Source organism: Pristiophorus japonicus, chromosome 18 (genome assembly GCF_044704955.1).
Source record: "Pristiophorus japonicus isolate sPriJap1 chromosome 18, sPriJap1.hap1, whole genome shotgun sequence".
Taxonomy (NCBI): Eukaryota; Metazoa; Chordata; class Chondrichthyes; family Pristiophoridae; genus Pristiophorus; species Pristiophorus japonicus.
This window is the reverse complement of record NC_091994.1, coordinates 34,104,809-34,122,274: the sequence shown is the minus strand read 5'-3', so window position 1 is coordinate 34,122,274 and position 17,466 is coordinate 34,104,809. Positions and strand designations below refer to the sequence as shown.

At 47.2% G+C, this 17,466-nt stretch overlaps 2 protein-coding genes across 2 annotated transcripts in view; both read left to right on the top strand.

The window, feature by feature from the left end:
- The first annotated feature begins 1,922 nt into the window (after nucleotides 1-1,922).
- timm13 (translocase of inner mitochondrial membrane 13 homolog (yeast)) lies at nucleotides 1,923-9,253 on the top strand. Its single transcript, XM_070860848.1, has 3 exons — nucleotides 1,923-2,146; nucleotides 6,745-6,813; nucleotides 8,928-9,253. Exons 1-3 carry the CDS (start codon nucleotides 2,024-2,026, stop codon nucleotides 9,024-9,026), a joined length of 291 nt encoding a protein of 96 aa, XP_070716949.1. The 5' UTR covers nucleotides 1,923-2,023; the 3' UTR covers nucleotides 9,027-9,253.
- Nucleotides 9,254-14,347: 5,094 nt separating this feature from the next.
- The window catches only part of LOC139228641 (dedicator of cytokinesis protein 7-like), a 265,121-nt gene continuing 262,002 nt past the window's right edge, over nucleotides 14,348-17,466 (top strand). Inside the window, exon 1 of the mRNA XM_070859854.1 lies at nucleotides 14,348-14,362. Within this exon, the coding sequence (XP_070715955.1) occupies nucleotides 14,352-14,362 (11 nt within the window). The 5' untranslated portion in view covers nucleotides 14,348-14,351. The remainder of the gene's footprint in view (nucleotides 14,363-17,466) is intronic.

Here is a 17,466-nt window from a genome sequence, read left to right as displayed (position 1 = left end):
AGTGAGATCAGGATAACCCGGGACAGTGAGATCAGGATAACCCGGGGACAGTGAGACCAGGATAACCCGGGACAGTGTGATCAGGATAACCCGGGGACAGTGAGACCAGGATAACCCGGGACAGTGTGATCAGGATAACCCGTGGACTGAGACCAGGATAACCCGGGACAGTGTGATCAGGATAACCCGTGGACTGAGACCAGGATAACCCAGGACAGTGTGATCAGGATAACCCGGGACAGTGAGACCAGGATAATCCGGGACAGTGAGATCAGGATAATCCAGGACAGTGTGATCAGGATAACCCGGGACAGTGAGACCAGGATAACCCAGGACAGTGAGACCAGGATAACCTGGGACAGTGAGACCAGGATAACCCGGGTCAGTGAGACCAGGATAATCCGGGTCAGTGAGATCAGGATAATCCGGGACAGTGTGATCAGGATAACTCGGGACAGTGAGACCAGGATAACCCGGGACAGTGAGATCAGGATAACCCGGGGACTGAGACCAGGATAACCCAGGACAGTGAGACCAGGATAACCCAGGACAGTGAGATCAGGATAATCCAGGACAGTGTGATCAGGATAACCCGGGACAGTGAGACCAGGATAACCCAGGACAGTGAGACCAGGATAACCCGGGACAGTGAGATCAAGATAACCCGGGACAGTGAGATCAGGATAATCCAGGACAGTGTGATCAGGATAACCCGGGACACTGAGACCAGGATAACCCGGGGACAGTGAGACCAGGATAACCCGGGACAGTGAGATCAGGATAATCCAGGACAGCGTGATCAGGATAACCCGGGACAGTGAGACCAGGATAACCCAGGACAGTGAGACCAGGATAACCCGGGACAGTGAGATCAGGATAACCCGGGGACTGAGACCAGGATAACCCGGGACAGTGAGACCAGGATACCCGGGGACAGTGAGACCAGGATAATCCGGGTCAGTGAGATCAGGATAATCCGGGACAGTGTGATCAGGATAATCCGGGACAGTGTGATCAGGATAACTTGGGACAATGAGACCAGGATAACCCGGTACAGTGAGACCAGGATACCCGGGGACAGTGAGACCAGGATAATCCGGGACAGTGTGATCAGGATAATCCGGGACAGTGTGATCAGGATAACTTGGGATAGTGAGACCAGGATAACCTGGGACAGTGTGATCAGGATAACCCAGGGACAGTGAAATCAGGATAACCCGGGACAGTGAGACCAGGATACCCGGGGACAGTGAGACCAGGATAACCCGGGGACAGTGAGACCAGGATAACCCGGGACAGTGAGATCAGGATAACCCGGGACAGTGAGATCAGGATAACCCGGGACAGTGAGATCAGGATAACCCGGGACAGTGAGACCAGGATAACCCAGGTCAGTGAGACCAGGATAATCCGGGACAGTGTGATCAGGATAATCCGGGACAGTGTGATCAGGATAACCCAGGGACTGAGACCAGGATAACCCAGGTCAGTGAGACCAGGATAATCCGGGACAGTGTGATCAGGATAATCCGGGACAGTGTGATCAGGATAACCCAGGGACTGAGACCAGGATAACCCGGGTCAGTGAGATCAGGATAATCCAGGACAGTGTGATCAGGATAACCCAGGGACTGAGACCAGGATAACCTGGGTCAGTGAGATCAGGATAATCCAGGACAGTGTGATCAGGATAACCCGGGGACTGAGACCAGGATAATCTGGGACAGTGTGATCAGGATAACCGAGGGACTGAGACCAGGATAATCCAGAGACTGAGACCAGGATAACCCGGGACAGTACTGCCCAGGGACAGTCGCAGCCTGTTGAAAGTCCAGGTAAAATAACTGGCTGAGCGCAGGCGCCTCCAGCTGTTCGGGAGCGGTGCCGTCTGGGAGTTGTAGTTCCTCCCAAGCCCCACCCCGGGGAGTGCGCATGCGCTGCGGCATCCTCAGGGTGACCCCCGTGTTCCAGCGACTCGCGCTCGGTCCGTTACTGCAGCAACGCGCGTGTGGCCCTCGGCGGGATGGACGGCTTCAGCTCGGATTTTTCCTCGGGCGGCCCGAGTGGAGGGAAGGTGGACGCGGGGGTGATCATGGAGCAGGTGAAATTACAGATCGCCGTGGCAAACGCCCAGGAACTGTTACAGGTCAGTACCCGGCAAACATTATAAAGAAGCCATTACCGGGCCCCGCTGCTCCGACTCCAGTTACGCGGGCCTAGTTACTGAAACGGGGACATCCAGCAAACATGTCAAAAGAAGCGAGGTGCTCGGGCTGTGATTGACGAGCTGCCCGACCAATCAGAATTCAAAGCTCCAGCGCGGAGCCAATCGACGTGCGGTGATGGTAGGACTTTGAGCGATGCGTCAGACGTCAGGCGTAGAGCTTTCCCTGCAGTGGGGGCAAAGGTCACTGCACTTAGTGAACACACGTGGGGACAAGGAACTGTTGGACAGTGAAAATCAGGGAGTGGTCCAGGGGGCTGAAAAAAGCATTAATTTTGAAAAACCTAGCATTTAGAAATTAAAAAGGCCATTGCAGTTTAGAAGAATGAGAGGTCTCATTGAAACATATAAGATTCTGAGGGGGATTGACAAGGTCAGTCGTCTCCCCTGGCTGGAGAGTCTAGAACGAGGGGGCAAAGTCTCAGGATAAGGGGTAGACCATTTAAGACTGAGGAGGAGGAGGAAAAATTCACTCAGAATCTTTGGAATTCTCTACCCCCAAAGGACTGTAGATGCTGGGTTGTTGAGTATATTCAAGACCAAGATAGATAGATTTTTAGTATTAGGCAGTCCCTCGTACCGAGGATGACCTGCTCCCACACCAAAAAGGGATGAGTTCACAGGTGTTTCAATGAAGGACCTGACATTCTAGGTCCTGAACTACATACAAGGACGAGATAGATTTTAGACTTTAGGGGGATCCATTGCCATGGGATCCAGGGCAAAGTGGCAAGTTGGATCCAAAATTGGCTTGGAGGCAGAAAGCTTGTTTGATGGGTGTTTTTGTGACTGGAAGGCTGTATCCAGTGTGGTTCCGCAGGGCTCAGTGCTGGTCACTTGCTTTTTGTGGTATATGTCAATGACTTGGATTTAAATGTTGGGGGTATGATTAAGAAGTTTGCAGATTACACTAAAATAGGCTGTGTGGTTGATGCTGAAAAAGAAAGCTACAGACTGCAGGAAAATATCAAATCAACTGGTCAGGTGGGCAGAACAGTGGCAAATGGAATTCAATCTGGATAAGTGTGAGATAATGCATTTGGGGAGGTCTAAGAAGGCAAGGTAATATTAAATAGTATGACACTGACAAGTATAGTGGAACAAAGGGACTTTGGAGTGCAGGTCCACAGATCCCTGAAGGTAATAGGTCAGGTGATAAGGCGGTTAAGAAGGCATATGGAATACTTGCCTTGAAAGTTGAGGCTTGGAATACAAGAGCAAGGAGATTATGCTTGAACTGTATAAAACACTGGCTAGGCCGCAGCTGGATTACTGTGTGCAGCAGTTCTGGTCACCACTTTACAGGAAATGTGTGATTGCACTGGAAAGGGTGCAGAGGGGATTTACAAGAAATGTTGTCTGGACTGGAGAATTTTGGCTATGAGGAAAGATTGGAGATGCTGGGTCTGTTTTCTTTGGAACAGAGAAGGCTAAGGGGAGACCTGTGTATAAAATTATGAGGGGCCTGGATAGAGTGGATAGGAAGGACTTGTTTCCCTTGGCAGAGGGGGTCAACAACCAGGGGGCATAGATTTTCAAGTAATTGGGGGGAGGTTTAGAGGAGATATGAGGGGAAATTTCTTCACCCAGGGGGTGGTGAGGGTCTGGAACTCACTGCCTGAAAGGGTGGTCAAGACAGAAACCCTCATCACTTTTAAAAGATCCTTGGATGTGCACAGTGTTGTAACCTACAGGGCTACGGACTCAGAGCTGGAAAGTGAGATTAGGCTGGATAGCTCTTGGTCGGCCGGCGCGGACCAATGGGCCGAAATGGCCTCCTTCCGTGCTGTAAATTTCTATAATTCTATGACGAGATATGGAGATCCGTCAGGAAAGTGGAGTTGCGGTCTAAGATCAGCCATGATATTACTGAATGGCGGAGCAAACTTGAGGGGCCATATGGCCTACTCCTACTCCGAATTCTTATGTTCTTGTATTTCCCCAAATAAAGCCATCTGATTTCCCTGCATGAATCATATCTCCACTTTATAAGGCTGTTATCAGGTCTTTGAAGCACTATATACAGCAGACATCTCAAAACGCTGGAGAAGTACAACCAATGCTGCCTCCGCAAATCTGTTGGGAGGACAGACGCACCAACGTCAGTGTTCTCGCTCAGGTCAATATCCCCAGCATCAAAGCATTGACCCCGCTCGATCAGCTCCGTTGGGCGGGCCACATCGTCCGCATGCCCGACATGAGACTCCCAAAGCAAGCGCTCTACTTGGAGCTTCGTCACGGCAAGCAAGCCTGAGGTGGGCAGAGGAAATGCTTCAAGTACACCCTCAAAGCCTCCTTGATAAAGTGCAACATTCTCACCGATACCTGGGAATTCATGGCCCAAGACCGCCCTAAGTGGAGGAAGAGCACCTGGGAGGACGCTGAGCACCTCGAGTCTCATTGCCTATAGCAAGCAGAAACCAAACGCAGACAGCGGAAGGAGTGTGCGTCAACCCAAGCTCCCCGCCCCCTCTTTCCTTCAACCACTGTCTGCCCCACCTGTGACAGAGACTGTAGCTCCTGAATTGGACTCTTCAGCCACTTGAGAACTCACTTTTAGAGTGGAAGCAAGTCATCCTCGACTCCGAGAGACTGCCTAAGATGATGATGATGAATAACCTGTAATCAGCACCATAATAAGGCAGTGTAATGAGAGGCTAGACAGAGACTAATCAACCCCATGCTGATCCTGTCCTCACCCAATATTCACACCCACTCATTTCCCACCAGTACTCAATGGACCGTGATTGGGAACAGGAACCATGTAATGCCTCATCCAGGTCACTGACACCCCTGCCACCAATAGTGGAATGAAGTTAGAGGGACTGCATAAAAAGCCAGAGTTAGAGGAACAAACTGGCCAGAATTTTAATTTGGAGGCGTTAAGGGAGCTGGGCGCTGGAAAGCAATTGGGAAACCCGGGAGAATGACTTTCCTGTAGGCCCTGCTGAATTTAACGGCAGGGCCTGATTAGCATTTCAAAGCTCTGTTTCCCGTTTGCAGCCCGCCAGTTCAAGAGGCTGTCGGGCGGGTAGGCCTACAGCACTAGGCCACAGAGAGGGGGGCGGGATTGGGGGTGGTTGGAGACCAGAAAAGGATGAAAGGATCGGGGGATGGGGTTGGTAGTAGAGTATTGGGGTCAAAGGAGGAGCCGGGAGGGGTTGGTCGGAGACTGGAGGGAGGATCAGGGCCGGAGGGAGGAGGCTGGAAAGGTGGTCGGGGCCGGATGAGGGAGGTCGGAAGGCTGGGAAAGCGTTTGGGGAGATCGAAGGCTTCAAGGTGGGGGGAGATCGGTGGCCTCGAGGTAGGTGGGGTGGGGGAGAGAGAGAGAATTCGGAAGGGTCAGGGGGCGCGTCTGATCGCGGGTGATGCAGGGATGCTGGAACCAACAGGTGTTACCTCTTGGATCCAGCAGTCCTCACCTCCCTTTAGCTGATGGGTTACTATGGGGCACGTCAGCATCATTATAACATTTAAATGGGTGACCTGGCTCCTGGGAGTGGGTTAGCTGCCCACTCCCCATCCCACATCCGTTAAAACCAGACGTGGGCGGGCTGAGGTCAGGATTCCGTTTTTTAACTCCTAACTTCCCACCTGACCCCAACCCACCACTTTTTTTGGAGGTTAAAATTCCCCCTTTTGGATGGGATATACGACTGGAGGAGATTAATCTCTGGTGAGGCACTGAAGATTTTAAATTTAATATATTGGGGGGTCGGGAGCTATTGTTTCTGGCAAGTTTGGGGCGATGGGCAAGAGGGACATAGTGCAGGACAGGATGTGTGTGGTTAAGTTTTGCACATGTGGGAGTTCATGGGGAAGGGAGGCCAGCAAGGAAAGCACTGAAGTAGTCAAGCCTGGAGTTGATGGCATGTATGCAGGTTTCAGTGGCAAAGAGGTAGAGATGGAGGTGGTGAGTGTTGCAAAGGGGGAAATAAGTGGTCTTTGTGGTGGAGAGGAAATGGGATATACAACTAAAATCAGGGTCAAACAGGACATTAGGGTTGTGAACAGTCCAGTTACACCTGGGACAGTGGTTGGAGAGAGAGCAGGAATCGGTGGCAAGAGAGCGGAGTTTGTGGCGGGTCTGCAGATTTTCTCCAGCCTTATGGTAAAAATAAAAACTGAAAAACAACTGCAAAACCCCTGTTTTTTAAAGCTTCAATAAAAAAAACTGACGTTGAAGATCACCATCTATAGATCAGATACTGGATAAATTTAGTGCATTTTGAGGAGTCACAAGTATTAGTTCCAGACTGGAGGAGCTGAACGGGGTTGCAGCATTTTAGCATGTCCCTTCTTCGTGCAGCCCCAGTCTTTTGTGGGTAGCCAAGCTGCTGATTTTCCTCCCTCCAGCCTTGAGGCTGCTGTGATGCAAAAGCCAATTTGAACAAGTTTGCATGCAGTTCAGAACACTTTCTGGGGGCTGTTTCTAGGCAAGAATTGATAATACCTGGTCATTTGCTTTACCTGTGGAATTAGAGCACAGAATAAGATCGTTATGTTTTGTGTCATTTCAGAGAATGACGGATAAATGTTTCAGGAAGTGTATTGGCAAACCAGGAAGTTCACTGGACAACGCTGAACAGGTAACAGCTTCTGCTTTATGACAAGAAATGTTCTTAGATTCCAAACTTGAGGTTTTTAATTGATCAGTTACATTTAAAGATGAAATATGGAAATGAAAGTAGGATCTGATTCTATCCTGATAACCACATGGAATCATTTAGGCTGAAATTCAGATCCGCAAGAAAGCTGGGGCACCTATGATTTCCTCTCTGTTTTTACCGCCGGGAGCGTGGAGGTGGCCATCCGATCACTTTTCAGGTCTTTGAAGATTTTTCCCCCGTTGGACCGGAAGCTGGTCATAAAGGGGGCGGAAGTGCGGTGGCAAGTGCAGCTGATGGGCTGAATTTGGGGCGGGATTGGGACTTTGGCACTGTCAATCAGCGATGGTGGTGTCACAGCATGTGTGTGTTACCACGCTCTCTCCTCTCCGTTAAAGGGGAGAGATTTGGTCATTTTTAATCTTCGGCCCACTGGGCCACCAGGGTGGGTTTCGGCCGGGCCAGCGGCCAGACACCCAAGAGAGGGTGCCAGGCTGCTTGTTGGCGGCCTGGCCGAACCCGGGGGCACAATAGTCCGGCTGACATGAAAGTTGGCCTGCAAAAAAAACTATATGGTGGCCGCGGCATTCAGCCCTCCCCTTTAATTTCCACCCCAACGCCAGGGCCCAGAGAGAGGAGACAAGGTGCACCGACAGAACAGGCTGTCGGCTCCGCGCAGCGGGGCATCGAATTTTTCAGCTAAATTTCTGTCGGAATGAAATTGAGGTGAGGGATAGTGGTGGTGCGCGCTTTTATGACGCGCTTGCAGCAGTCGGCAGCAGCGGGGCGGAAGTGGACAAAGGCCGAAAAATCACCGACCTGAATTTGGGTCGGGGCGGTCAGTTGACCACAAAGCGGCAGCTACGAGTTTCTGCCTCATGGCCACCGCAAGCGGGCAGTAACGGGTCTTTCCGAGACCATGAATTTCGGCCCCATACAGTCTGACAGCACAGAAGGGCATTCGGTCCGTTGTGCCTGCGGCCCTTTGATGGAGCTATCCAATTAGTCCCACTCCCGGCTCTTTCCCCCTAGCCTTGCAATGTTCTCACCTTCAAGTATTTATCCAATTCTCTTTTGAAGGTTATTATTGAATCTGCTCCCAGCACTCTCCCAGGCAGTGCATTGCAAATCATAATTCGCTGTGTAAAACAAAATTCTCCTCAGCTAACCTCTGGCTCTTTGGCCAATTACATTCAATCTCTGTCCTCTGTTTACCGACCCTCCTGCCACTGGAAATATGTAGCTGAGCTGTCCCTGCTACGGAGTGACTGACACTTCACACTATCACAAACCCACTATTCACTTGAACTTGTATATATTGGAAAGTAAGTTGATCTTTAACATTTTTAGCATTATAAGGATGATAACTGTCTACTGCACCTGGCTACACTGTAAGAAATCCTTAAAGTCCCTATTCCATCTATTCTGATCTTGTTGCCATTTGATATTACAGTGGAAGTGTTATTTCCACATCACTGTTTGGGGTCCATGGACATAGCTCTCCCACACTCCGAGCACACAAACTGCAGCGCCGTGTGAGTGAATCACTCCGTTACATTCAATCCCACAAAATGGAAATGTTTGCGGAGACCTATTCACTTTGCACCTTTTTAAAGCTGCTTTCTAACCTCAGCAGTGTAAATGTGAAAAGTCCTGCAGTTTTCATTCCAACACTCATGGTATAATAATATCACTTGTACTCCTCCCATTGATTGTCACAAATGTTTTCTTATTTAAAGGGGAAGGAAAGTCTGGAGGAGTAATTTTATTCTAAGGATTCCAGCTTTTTATAGAAGAAAATGATGTGTTCATTTAATTTTCCTGATACTCTTTTTGAAAATATAATTTTCCTGCCCCATAACACACTGCTGTAGAGTTATCCCTGCAGGTTAGGTTCTGCCATGGCTGCTCCTATTTGTAATGGAACCCTTCTCGGGTACACACCATGTACCCAACATCACCAGAATGGGCTAGAGTGGGGGAATCTTGTGTGTGGAATGAAAGCCTCCTGTCCCCGTGTGGAAAATCAGAGCCTCTCACCATCCCATATGAAGAATCGGATTCACACCGTACTCTGTTTTAACTGTGTCTTTCAGAAATGTATAGCTATGTGTATGGATCGATACATGGATGCCTGGAACACAGTATCGCGAACATACAACTCCAGACTGCAGCGGGAGCGTGCACGAATGTAACTGCACAGCAAATGGGGAAAGGATCGGCTTGTACTGCACCCGGACCGATCCGGGGGAAGAGAGAAGAACTCGAGAAATGGAGCGACGTGCAGCATAGAGTGCTGGGTAAATTTCGGAGAAAAGCTGCTAGCCTGCCTGGGTTATAACACAATTGTGTCAGCCTGTATTTTGTGGACTTAATGATAATAAAAGTACATGACATTGAATATTAAATAATTTTCTTTATGCTTCTGTCTTCCCTGAGCTACCTGATTATACTTAGAAAATGTTTCAACTGTATATGACAACTCTCACTTAGGCAGCACCTTAGTGGTGCTTTACAATTGTGTTCTTTCTGAATTAGTAGCTCAGGAAGGCACTCCAATGGTTCATTAGGTCCCAGTCCTATCTGCACTCTCTGCTGAATTGGTTAATGCCAGTAGGGTGTGCTATAATTGGCACCAGCACTCCTGCATTACGGAAAGGAAAAATCAGCCAAGGACCCTGTTCATGTTCTCTATCCAGTGACTCCTGTGGACACCATTAACGACAGGATTGGGCTCAACTGGCCTACCCTTGCAGTTGGTTACCCTGCCATCACTTACTGTCTGGATTCGTAGAAAAATGGACACTCGGGTGAAGTACTGCGATGGCTAGAACCAGTAGTTAGCAAGTCGGCATCTTCGAGCGATGGGGAGAAAATCAGAGGGGAATTAATGAGGAGAAAATCAGAGGGGAATTAATGGAGAGAAAATCAGAGGGGAATTTAAAAAATATATATCCAGGGTTTGTAGGACTGACTTTTAGTTGCTTGGTGTCATTGTACATGTTATAAGTACTATATTACACCTGCAAGGATTATAGAGTCCTTCCTGTTTAAGTACAGGTACTATTAATGTTATTACATTAAAGGTTCTTTAATAATAGGACATAACATAGAGACAGTCTTAAGTATTTAACTGACTTACAGAGGTTGGGTGTGTTGGGTTTGTTGGGTGGGCTGTAAAGAATGAGCAACTTTGCCTAACTAACATTTAAAAACATTTTAGTCATTTTTACAATGACCTTAATCTAAATCAATTTTTAAAAAAATAATAAATTAAGTTCCACAAAGCTTTTAGGAAATTGAAACTGACCAGTAGTTCGTCCTCTCTGCAGCCTTGATCATTAGCCTTCTCAAACTGTCACTGTAGACACGGCAATGATAGAATTGAGGTCTGGTAACAATCTGCGCTTTTAATATAAACTGGTCATGACTATTGTGCCAGAAATTTTGTTTTGGGGAGTTGCAGCCAGTGAATGAAACTCATGTGAACGCTTTTGTCTGTTTTTGTTGCATTGCTTGTCAAACATCACTAGCCAAGTAGGGACACCCTGAATACCACCAGTGAATAGGAATCCTGAACTAGTTCACGCATTAACATCAGAGTCTGGTTGAGCTGGACCCCACATTCTAGAAATATTCACTCCCCTGCATTAAAAGAAATCCTCATGGCTACTGAAGGATGACTGGGTGTAGATCATGTGATAAGTCCTTCACCAGGTTTCTGTGGGCGTGTTCTATGGATTCCGGTGCTGTGAGTGTATAAGCTCTGTGTGTAAGTGAGTTTTGTACTGTGAGTATAATTTCTCTGATACGGGTGTATAAAATCAGTGTAGTTATACAGCCTCTGCTATTAATGTGACAGATCTATTGTAAGAGTGCTGCTTTGTGCTGTTAGTGTGGAAATGTGCAAACCTTGTAGTGTGTAAGCTGTTTAGGAAAGTGTGCAAGGTTTGTGCAACAGGTGTAATGAATAGGCCAGTTCTGACGAAGGGTTGTCGACTCAAAACGTTAACTCTGTTTTTCTCTCCACAGATGCTGCCTGACCCGCTGAGATTTCCAGCATTTTCTGTTTTTATTTCAGATTCCAGCATCTGCAGTATTTTGCTTTTGTATTTGTGCAAGGTTTCTGATAGACAGTGGCTCCCAATCATCTGGGGTGAATTTGAATTTCTCACAGGTCTTGCAGTTGCCCGCTGTGGCTTCCATATTGCTCCTGGATATATAAGTAGAGCAATATTGAGACTGCTGGAGTAGAATAATGTCATTATTTTCCAGAATCCTGTTACTTGATCAGACTGGATTTGCTATGGTGTAATAGAATGTGTGTGCTTGGCATAAAAATCTGACCAAACATGTACCAAAAAAGAATGAAATTGATACAGGAGAACCAGTGGGTGAGACACTTGACATTTCAAATATGGGTCCTGAATGGCCCACGGCACAAAACTTCCTCATATTTCATATTACAATTAGCAATATCAGGCAACAGGATGTCTATTGTCAGAAATACAAAAATATCACACTGGTGTAGTAGAAAGTGCTCTAGAGGGATATTGTTGGGGCAGAGGAAGAGCTTATCTAACCCATGAAGTGGCTGACATGGGAGTATTGGATGGGGCAGCAGGAAGAGCTTTATTCTGCATCTGACCCGTGCTATATACGGAATACAGGGAAATTGATGGGATTGAAGGCCGATAAATCCCCAGGGCCTGATAGTCTGCATCCCAGAGTACTTAATGAAGTGGCCCTAGAAATAGTGGACGTATTGGTGATCATTTTCCAACTTCTATAGACTCTGGATCAGTTCCTATGGATTGGAGGGTAGCTAATGTAACCCCACTTTTTAAAAAAGAAGGAAGAGAGAAAACAGTGAATTATAGACCGGTTAGCCTGATATCGGTAGTGAGGAAAATGTTGGAATCAATTATTAAAGACCAATAGCAGTGCATTTGGAAAGCAGTGACAGGATCGGTCCAAGTCAGCATGGATTTAGGAAAGGGAAATCATGCTTGACAAGTCTTCTAGAATTTTTTGAGGATGTAACTAGTAGAGTGAACAAGGGAGAACCAGTGGATGTGGTATATTTGGATGTTCAAAAGTCTTTTGACAAGGTCCCACACAAGAGATTAGTGTGCAAAATTAAAGCACATGGTATTGGGGGTAATGTATTGACGTGGATAGAGAACTGGTTGGCAGACAGGAAGCAAAGAGTAGGAATAAACGGTCCTTTTCAGAATGGCAGGCAGTGACTAGTGGTGTACCGCAAGGTTCAGTGCTGGGCCCCCAGCTATTTACAATATACATTAATAATTTGGACGAAGGAATTGAATGTAATATCTTCAAGTTTGCAGATGACACTAAGCTGGGTGGCAGTGTGAGCTGTGAAGAGGATGCTAAGAGTCTGCAGGGTGACTTGGACAGGTTAGGTGAGTGGGCAAATGCATGGCAAATGAAATATAATGTGGATATATGTGAAGTTATCCACTTTGGTGGCAAAAACAGGGAGGCAGAATATTATCTGAATGGTGACAGATTAGGAAAAGCGGAGGAGACCTGGGTGTCATGGTACATCAGTCATTGAAAGTTGGCATACAGGTACAGCAGGCAGTGAAAAAGGCAAATGGCATGTTGGCCTTCACAGCGAGAGGATTTGAGTATAGGAGCAGAGAGGTCTTGCTGCAGTTGTACAGGGCCCTGGTGAGGCCACAACTTGAATATTGTGTACAGTTTTGGTCTCCTAATCTGAGGAAGGACATTCTTGCTATTGAGGGAGTGCAGCGAAGGTTCACCAGACTGATTCCTGGGATGGCTGGACTGACATATGAAGAAAGACTGGATCGACTCGGCTTATATTCACTGGGATTTAGAAGAATGAGAGGGGATCTCACAGAAACATATAAAATTCTGACGGGATTGAATAGGTTAGATGTGGGAAGAATGTTCCCGATGTTGGGGAAGTCCAGAACTAGGGGTCACAGTCTAAGGATAAGGGGTAAGCCATTTAGGACTGAGATGAGGAGAAATTTCTTCACTCAGAGTTGTGAACCTGTGGAATTCACTACCATAGAAAGTTGTTGAGGGCAGTTCGTTAGATATATTCAAAAGGAAGTTAGATGTGGCCTTTATGGCTAAAGGGGTATGGAGAGAAGGTAGGAATGGGGTACTGAGGTGAATGATCAGCCATGATCACATTGAATGGTGCAGGCTCGAAGGGCCGAATGGCCTACTGCACCTACTTTCTATGTATACCTGACCTGCGAGTACTGTAAGTTGACACCCGAATGTCTGAAGTCCATTTGCCGCTGCTAACCTCCCTCACTTGATGAGAACAAGAAAAACAGCAGCACACAGTTTGTATAAGAGGTTTCAGATGATGAGAATGTTGGATTTTCCAGAAACCGGCATATGGATGATAGTTTCCTGTAGGGTAGGACATTCCTACCCCCACACTGAGATCTGCTGCAATGGTTATTGCAGCGGGAGGGGAGGGAATTCCATTCACATCTTCCGACACAGAATTTGGTCAGTTCTATCTACAGAGCTATCAAAGAGAAATATAAGCTGTGATTCCCCGCCTGTTTAGAATATCCGGTACATTATCGTGTCCAAGTTACACCTTGGAGCAGCTGCTACTCTGTTCATGGGTTATGAGCGACGGTGACAAGACTTCATTGATTGCCCATTCTTCGATGTGCTGTGGAGGGAGGCTTGTTCTTGAACCACGGCAGTGCTTCTGGTGAGGATCACTTGTCCTTGCAGGAATAGAACCAATAATCGCAACCTGGAATGTTGTGGAGGGAAAGGGTCAGGTCAGGGACAGGTTTGGGTAGATTGGAGATAGTTTCGCTCGGAATTAGGCAAGGTTAAAGTTAGTCTGGGGTTCAGTTCGGTTCAATGAGGTTAGGGTTCAGTATGGGCAGCTTGGCTTTAGGGCAAGATTAGATCAAGTTAAATGTGTGCTGGAAATTTGGAAAGAGCTAGAGGAAATACAATCAGAACTATTTAGTGGTCGAAATTTAGGTGAGCTGTTTGGGCGATGTGATGAGATTGGGGAATGCTGGTATTAACCACTGTCTCTGTTGGTGCAGTATTCAGATTATGGGACAGGTATGTGAGGTGAACGAGCAATGGGAACGGAAAGGAATCTGGTTCTGCGTGCTTCAGGCTGGTTGGACTTGTTTTGGTGATGGTGCTCTGGCTCCCCACATCTACTGAAATCTTCATATCTCTCTCTCTCAATCCAATTACAAAACATCCAGGAAATGAGTAACCCCTCCTCCCCTGCCCACTCCTCTGTGGTGGCCCCGCCCCTGCCGCAGGTGGCCCCGCCCCTGCCCCCAGTGGCGCTCTGAGTCCCCGCACTGGCCCTGGTGTGAGGGTTCGGGAGAGTCAGTGTGTCAGACCGGGTGAAGCAGCGGCGGCTCCTGGACAGGCTGCAAGGGTTCCAATATATCACCGCACCGCCCCGCCCCGCCCCCGGGACCATGGCTTCATTCACCTTCGGGGACAGGCATCAGTACATGATGAGCAGGTGAGAGAGTAGTGCCCGGGAGTGGGACTGAAGATTTAGAATGGGTCGTGCCCGGGAGTGGGACTGGAGATTGGGAATGAGTCGTGCCCGGGAGTGGGACTGGAGATTTGGAGTGGGACTAGAGATTGGGAATGAGTCGTGCCCGGGAGTGGGACTGGAGATTGGGAATGGCAGATACGGGGAACGGTCCCTGCCTCCCGATAATACTATACCATCCCTGAGCTGCAGTCAGTATTAAACTTGTTTCTCTCCCTTTACTTGCTGCGAACTCTACACACTGAACTCAGAAATCGAGTGAAACACCAGAGACTACTGCCGTTTCAGCTCTCCGGTCCATGATTTCATTCGGTAGCGGTTCCCTTTTCACTATTTTCAGATGGGTTGTAAGAGAAAGTGAGTCTGCATTGGAGGGAGGGGCCCTTCAACAAATCCAGCAAGAGTCACTGAAACAGTTACAAACTCCAGGTAACCACAATTCGAGTTCAGCTTTAATAAGCACCTGATATTAAAGGGGCTTCATGTTTTAAGACATGATGCAATGTCAGAAATGATCTTGGGATACATTACCTCGCAACCAGAAAGTGTTGGAGATACACAGCAGGTCAGTCAGGATCTGAAAGACAACAGCTAGTTCATGTTTTGGGTAAAACCTTCGATGAGATCACGCCGATGTGTGATACACTCCTAATAATTTTGTATGATCCACACAAGCCCCAATATATATGTGAAATGAAAATGTAGATTTATTAAAGGGAGGAAGCTAATTAAACACTGGCACTCCATCTCTGGGGCTCAGTCCAGTCCAGACCGGTGGGAAGGCAATCAGGTCCCACTCCAGGGACTTAAGCACAAAAACATCTAGGCTGACACTCCAGTCTTTTGGATGAGATGTTAATCCGAGGCCCCGTCTGCTCTCTCAAGTGGACGTAAAAGATCCCATGGCACTATTTCAAAGAAGAGCAGGAGCCTTATTCCCCCGTGTCTTGGCCAATATTTATCTCTCAATCAACATAACAAAAAACAGATTATCTGGTCATTATCTGTTTGTGGGAGCTTGCTTGTGCATAAATTGGCTGCTCCGTTTCCTACATTAGAACAATGACTTCATTAGCTGTAAAGCGCTTTGAGATGTCCGGTGGTCGTGAAAGGCGTTATATAAAATTTTCTTTCTAATTTTTCTAGTCTTTCTAATTTGACACTAAATTGTCACTATGACTCAGATCGCAGGACAGCTGGTGTGCGAGGCCCCTTGGGGAAGAGTGACCAAAATATGGTAGAATTCTTTATTAAGATGGAGAGTGACACAGTTAATTCAGAAACTAGGGTCCTGAACTTAAGGAAAGCTAACATTGACGGCATGAGGCATGAATTGGCTAGAATAGACTGGCAAATGATAATTAAAGGGTTGACGGTGGATAGGCAATGGCAAACATTTATAGATCACATGGATGAACTTCAACAGTTGTACATCCCTGTCTGGAGTAAAAATAAAACACGGAAGGTGGCTCAACTGTGGCTAACAAGGGAAATTAAGGATAGTGTTAGATCCAAAGAAGAGGCATATAAATTGGCCAGAAAAAGCAGCAAACCTGAGGACTGGGAGAAATTTAGAATTCAGCAGAGGAGGACAAAGGGTTTAATTAGGAGGGGGAAAATAGGGTATGAGAGGAAGCTTGCCGGGAACATAAAAACTGACTGCAAAAGCTTCAATAGATATGTGAAGAGAAAAAGATTAGTGAGGACAAACATAGGTCCCTTGCAGTCAGACTCAGGTGAATTTATAATGGGGAACAAAGAAATGGCAGACTAATTGAACAAATACTTCGGTTCTGTCTTCACGAAGGAAGACACAAATAACCTTCCGGAAGTACGAGGGGACCGAGGGTCTAGTGAGAAGGAGGAACTGAAGGATATCCTTATTAGTCAGGAAATTGTGTTGGAGAAATTGATGGGATTGAAAGCTGATAAATCCCCGGGGCCTGATTGTCTGCATCCCAGAGTATTTAAGGAAGTGGCCCTAGAAATAGTGGATACATTGTCATTTTCCAACATTCTATAGACTCTGGATCAGTTCCTATGGATTGGAGGGTAGCTAATGTAACACCACTTTTTAAAAAAGGAGGGAGAGAGAAGGCGGGTAATTATAGACTGGTTAGCCTGACATCAGTAATGGGGAAAATGTTGGAATCAATTATTAAGGATGAAATAGGAAAGCAGTGACAGGATCGGTCCAGGTCAGCATGGATTTATGAAAGGGAAATCATGCTTGACAAATCTTCTGGAATTTCTTGAGGACGTAACTAGTAGAGTGGACAAGGGAGAACCAGTGGATGTGGTGTATTTGGACTTTCAAAAGGCCTTTGACAAAGTCCCACACAAGAGATTGGTATGCAAAATCAAAGCGCATGGTATTTGGGGTAATGTACTGGCATGGATAGAGAATTAGTTGGCAGACAGGAAGCAGACAGTTAGGATAAACGTGTCCTTTTCGGAATGGGAGGCAGTGACTAGTGGAGTGCCGCAGGGCTCAGTGCTGGGACCCCAGCTCTTTACAATATACATTAATGATTTGGATGAAGGAATTGAGTGTAATATCTCCAAGTTTGCAGATGACACTAAACTGGGTGGCGGTGTGAGCTGCGAGGAGGATGCTAAGAAGCTGCAGGGTGATTTGGACAGGTTAGGTGAGTGGGCAAATGCCTGGCAGATGCAGTATAATGTGGATAAATGTGAGGTTATCCACTTTGGTGGCAAAAACACAAAGGCAGAATATTATCTGAATGGCGGCAGATTAGGAAAAGGGGAGGTGCAACAGGACCTGGGTGTCATGGTTCATCAGTCATTGAAAGTTGGCATGTAGGTTCAGCAGGTGGTGAAGAAGGCAAATGGCATGTTGGCCTTCATAGCTAGGGGATTTGAGTATAGGAGCAGGGAGGTCTTACTGAAATTGTACAGGGTCTTGGTGAGGCCTCACCTGGAATATTATGTTCAGTTTTGGTCTCCTAAGCTGAGGAAGGACGTTCTTGCTATTGAGGGAGTGCAGCGAAGGTTCACCAGATTGATTCCAGGGATGGCTGGACTGACATATAAGGAGATACTGGATC

What these genes read in the sequence shown, in the direction of transcription:
- timm13 (XM_070860848.1), top strand. Translation starts at nt 2,024, where the DNA reads ATGGACGGCTTCAGCTCGGATTTTTCCTCGGGCGGCCCGAGTGGAGGG. An exon ending in ACGCCCAGGAACTGTTACAG is followed by an intron (nt 2,147 to 6,744) that starts GTCAGTACCCGG and finishes GTGTCATTTCAG; the next exon opens with AGAATGACGGATAAATGTTT. An exon ending in CACTGGACAACGCTGAACAG is followed by an intron (nt 6,814 to 8,927) that starts GTAACAGCTTCT and finishes TGTGTCTTTCAG; the next exon opens with AAATGTATAGCTATGTGTAT.